Source organism: Belonocnema kinseyi, chromosome 2, assembly GCF_010883055.1.
Source record: "Belonocnema kinseyi isolate 2016_QV_RU_SX_M_011 chromosome 2, B_treatae_v1, whole genome shotgun sequence".
Taxonomy (NCBI): Eukaryota; Metazoa; Arthropoda; class Insecta; order Hymenoptera; family Cynipidae; genus Belonocnema; species Belonocnema kinseyi.
In genome coordinates this window covers 9,423,931-9,429,202 of record NC_046658.1, presented here as the reverse complement: position 1 = coordinate 9,429,202, position 5,272 = coordinate 9,423,931, and the positions used below count along the sequence as shown (strand labels likewise).

At 30.9% G+C, this 5,272-nt stretch overlaps 1 protein-coding gene across 2 annotated transcripts in view; it reads right to left on the bottom strand.

Annotated features, from left to right (window-relative positions):
* Positions 1-2,148: 2,148 nt before the first annotated feature.
* LOC117182998 overlaps positions 2,149-5,272 on the bottom strand; it is a 298,189-nt gene continuing 295,065 nt past the window's right edge. For both annotated transcript variants that reach the window (XM_033376127.1, XM_033376128.1), the window contains exon 6: positions 2,149-3,800. In XM_033376127.1, coding sequence (XP_033232018.1) covers positions 3,608-3,800 — 193 coding nt within the window. In that variant the 3' untranslated portion in view covers positions 2,149-3,607. The remainder of the gene's footprint in view (positions 3,801-5,272) is intronic.

The following is a 5,272-nucleotide window of genomic DNA, read 5'->3' as shown; positions in this document are numbered from 1 at the left end:
TTATGCGTCTGAGTAAATAGTTAATTATAAATGTAGTAAGATGTACAAAACTAACATAAGTACTTCAGACCATGTATAAAAGACCATGATGTTGAGAAGATCCTTTATTTCATTATTAAAATTTGTCGACGTTTCGAGAGTCAATTTGTCTCCTCACCAGGGAACATCATCAATCCAATGTCAAAAAAATTGTATAAGTCCTTATATTAATACAGAAAAAGTAAAAATTGTTGATAATTAATTCATGTTTTTATCAAACTTATCTGAATTAGTTCTGTAACAAAAATAAACAAAATAAAATGGGAACCAAGTTAAAAATATTAAATGTAAAAACGAATCATATACAATCAATAATCAATTACCTGAGACTTTAAAAGAACAGTGTCGTAGTAACAGGTATAGATATAAGGTTCCTTAAATTCAAAGTGATACATTTTGTATATAGTTGATGCGTACAAGGAAGAATCAAAGTAACATTTATTAATAATATACAACATTTTAAAATAAATTATGAAGCATGAAAAAAATTATATTATTAGTAATGAATTATTGATAACATAGGAGTCTAAAATACATTCAAAATTAAATTAATGAGTCTAATATAATGTTGTAAACAGGATTAAAATGATTAAGGTCAATTTATACATTTAAACAATTATCATCTTCTCTCTTAATAAAAACATTTCAGATACAATTCTTTTAAACTCATTAGGCTCATGGTGTAAACCCCAAACAAGTTTCCAATATATATAAAGTTATAAATATTTATAAAACTTATATAAAGTCATAAATAAACAAAGGCCTGTTTAAAGCACTAAACAAATTATTCTTTGAATACAAAATTAATTGTCTAAATTGTTAATCATAATTTTTATTACAAAGTATAATTATTATTTATAAAAATATATATTTTATATACTAGCTATACTTGCCTGCTTGTTATCCTTGTAATTAAAGATTCAAAAACGTTTTTTTTTCATCCATGCACCTTCTTAAGTATCATTCAAAGTACAAAGCTTCGTTCTCTTTTCTTCTTATTATCGCTGTTTGTTATTTTGCATAACAGCATATTATATTATTATTCGAAACATTGAAGCAATATTATATGAAACTGCGTTATACATCAATTTAACCACAAACTATTTTTTACATCAATTTGTATGTTATAATTATTATATCGCTAATACAGACCAGAATAATATCTTTCAACTTATAAAAAAATCATAAACAAGTTTAAACTCAAATACACAATCAACAAACATCTTTTAATCAAATTAGCACAAGTAAAGCCATCTCTTAATATTTCAAAGGAGTGCTTTTCTTTATCTACAGAGAGAAAATATTACAAACTGAAAATCTATTAACCGCGCCCCACCTCGCTCTCTGATTCGCCGGCCTTTTTCGCGGAGCGCGACTCTCACTGGCAGGCGCTTTGTCCTTTGGACCTTTTGTCACGGATTCATAAAATCAAGTCGTCCTTAGTCCCTTATTTTCACCAAATATTAAACTCCTTGCCTTAAACTGACTAATACGAGCCAAACATCAGCGCTGAGAGTGGAATTTTTGTATGGATGCTTTCTTAAATGCTTAGCGTTGGAGTTAAAGTGGGACTGCTCGGTCGACATAAGCATTTCTTATAAGGTGCTTTAGACTGCTTGATTATTTTGTCGCCTGAGTGCTTTTTTGAACGCTTAGCGTTTAAGGCAGGATAGAAGCGTTGGTACAAAAGGACAATTCTGTAAGAGCTACTTTAGAGTGCTTGAAATAAACTGGTTGATCAGTGGCAAATTGCAACGTTGGGTATCGATTCTTTTGTCTGGCCATTCCACTTAAGCTGTTTGCGACGATTTTATAGGATACAATCTTTCAATCGAAAGTAGCGTTTGTCATACGTTTGTTAATTAACTATATTTATCACCGATTCAGACAACCAAACACCTCTTGATAACAGCAATTGAAATTCGTGTTTGAAGCTCCATAACGTGCAATTATATGAACACTTTAGGCGTAATATAAATCGTAAACTAATTCAAACAAATTTCCAACAAAAAGTACCTCAAATTAAAAAAAAAATCACAAACAGCGAATTTCTTGATGAAATTGGTTTATAACAAACAAAGTTTTCATAAAATTTAAATTTACTGTTCCGGAATATGATTGGCAAACCAAACCAAACGAAACAACATTTTTTTTAATTGCCTGAAACTGCACAAAACTGCACAAGTAGTAAATTTTTTTATGCCATTTGTTTACAACAATCACATTTTTCATAAAGTCCGGAACATCACTGGCAAATCAAATAAAACAAATTTCCAAAAAAAGTACCTCAGACCTTAAAAAATGGTACAAATGACGAACTTGTTTATGCAATTTGTTTACAACAATGACACTTTTTATACAAATATAAATCTACTACTTTAGAATATTACTGGGACGCTGATTGTTTCCAATTTTTGAGAAAAAGAGCCACAAAACTAAAACAATTGTTTAAACAGGATATGCTAGGTGTGTTATCTTGTAGATAAAGTTGTGTGTGCACACAAGATATAAAAAAAAGAATAAAACTGTTTCGAAAATTTTAAAACGTATATATCGACATTACCAGCTAGGCTATTAAGATAGTTTATCATACTATAATTATTCTTAAGTGCTACCGACAGCAACAACACGACAGAGACCTAAATTATCGGAATGACAGAGAGCTGAAAAACGATCCTATCCTCAGAATAGTGCACTAGCAACCCGATTTACCACAGGACGAAATATCACATGCCCAAAAGTTGGTGATCAATGTTTTATGACAATTTCCAACTTAACAACCTGTAATAGAAACAAATTCTTACAGTCACTGCAGTAATAATCTTTAAAAAAAAGAAGATATTACCCGTAATAATTGTAGAAAAAACGCAAAATTTACTATATGTTATTCGTCACTCGCTTAATTTAAATTTAATGCTTTGCATCCTCACTCATTTTCAAGACACTTGCTACTTCGGGTTAGTTTTTCTTTATTTATAAACAGAAAAACTAAACCTAAATTATCATTGCTTCTCCCTAGATTCCATTATAAACAAATTTGTTTAGTTAGTTTGTTAAAAATAATTGTTGTAATTTTGGCGCATACACATTTAGGTGACCCGCCTAAGGAAGTAATTTCTTTACACATGTATAGTATAACGCGAGGAAGAAGTTTGACAGATATATTTAAAACATTTATTTTCAGCTTTTTTCTTTGTCCGAAAAATGGCACTGCGTCGAAACGCTCATTCAAGTTTACTTCGGTGCAAACCTACATATGTATGACGCAAATTCACGCAAAAAAGTAACCCATCTCCTACTTATACATGGAAGCGTGAAAAAGAAATCATTCTTCAACAATATTCCAAAAATTTTATAACATTCTACTATAATATACCATTCTATTTGAGGGCCTGAAAATCCATTTTTTTAGGGATTTAATATCTATGCAACTTTCTTTAACATGACACGGTAATAATTTTGTCCTTAAACATAACGAAATTGCAATCTAATATTTAAAAGATCAAAGAGCTACGCTGGTGAATTGTACGCCAAAAACCGACGAAGACTTTCTGGCGTACAATTATAGCTACGTGGATGCTGCGAGGCTAATAGACGTTGATTCAGTCACAGCAGCGCGAGGTTTTACATCCATTGAATCGTAAAGCGGAAATTCGCAGCAAAGAATAAATTTCAGGAACCTCGGTACCTCTACGTAGATTGAAGGTGGAATAGGAATTAGAGGTGACGTGGACTGTTTGTAGAATCTGTAATCCGGATTACTGAAAATAAATAAATATTGAGATTAACGAGCTGAAATGCTATCTAAAAATGAGAATATTATTTCTTATATAATATGTGTATAAAAGCAGATATGATATGAGTGACTTGACTATTCATGAGTAAATATGGTATATTATGTCAGGGATTTATATTTGGAAATTAATATCTTTATATTCAAGTTTTTATGAATGCCGATAAATAAGTGCAAAGTTTCGAGTTGCCAAATGGAGGATTTAGAGTTTAGAACTTAGCATAAAATCAAATAAACGGGGTCTAACAAGGAACCCTTACAAGGTGTCCGCCTCCAATTTTCTTGAAATTTCAATATGTTGTAGGGTACGAAAAGTAAGTAATAAGCAATTTTTCTATCGGCGGAAAAACGATTCTAAGGGGTGAAATCGACCCTCGAAGTTCACCCTCAAAAATCGAATTTTTTTATATCTCGACAAAAAATTTGAATATTGATATCATTTCAACGGCAAAATATTCGGCATCAAATTCCCATTCTTGGACAATTATTTTTGATTAAGGGTTTGCAACCCTCAATTTTTTTTAAAGAAAAATTCCATTTTTTTTGTTGATTTTCTGGTATAAAAATTTGTTTCAGGTCCATTGGAAACTACGTTTCTTTATTTAACTATAAAATAAAAAATTAGTGTTGGCGTGTTACGTGATTTTCATTTGTACAACTGATTGTAAGTTTAAGGGTATTTCACCCTTAAACTCCAGCAATTTCAAAGTTAACTAAAAAAATTATTTCTCCGTATATTTTGTGTATGATTTGGATATACAGTAGAAAATAAAAAAATATCAATTTAAATAGCGAAAAATACGTTTTCAGGAGGAAAAACATCCCCCAAATTTCACCATCGGAAACTGAATCCTTTCTATCTCGTCGTAAAATATAAGTATTGATATAGTTCCAATGCCAAACTATTTGGCATGGAATCTCAATTCTATGACAATTGTTTCAAAGTTGAGGGGTTGCAAATGACCCTGATTTTCTAAGAAGAAATAAAGTTTTTCCTTCGAAAGTTTTCATCCTGAAATTTTAAATTTATTTAATTTGATTTTTTCGTACTATTTTGTAGAGGAAATGTGTCCACTGAATCTGATGCATATCGTGGTTTTCATCATAATCCTGATCTTAAGGGGTGCTTATTCTCAAATTGACACTTTTTCAGGGTTCATTATGAAATATATTGCTTCGTATGTTTGGTTTTGTAATTCCGATATAATGTAGAAATTACACATTGACAATGAAAAAGCACCTCATTGATAAGCCGTAAGTGGGAGATTTCCGCTATCGTTTCTCTGCAAGGCCATATGTTATCGCGCTTCTTGTCAAAATTAGTCGGCCGGTGCAGAAATTATTGTTAGAGTTCCACTGGTAAACACTGGATTTTTAGTCGATTGTGAATATTTAAGTGTACTTCATTCACTGCATATTTATTGCATTCATTTCACTAAT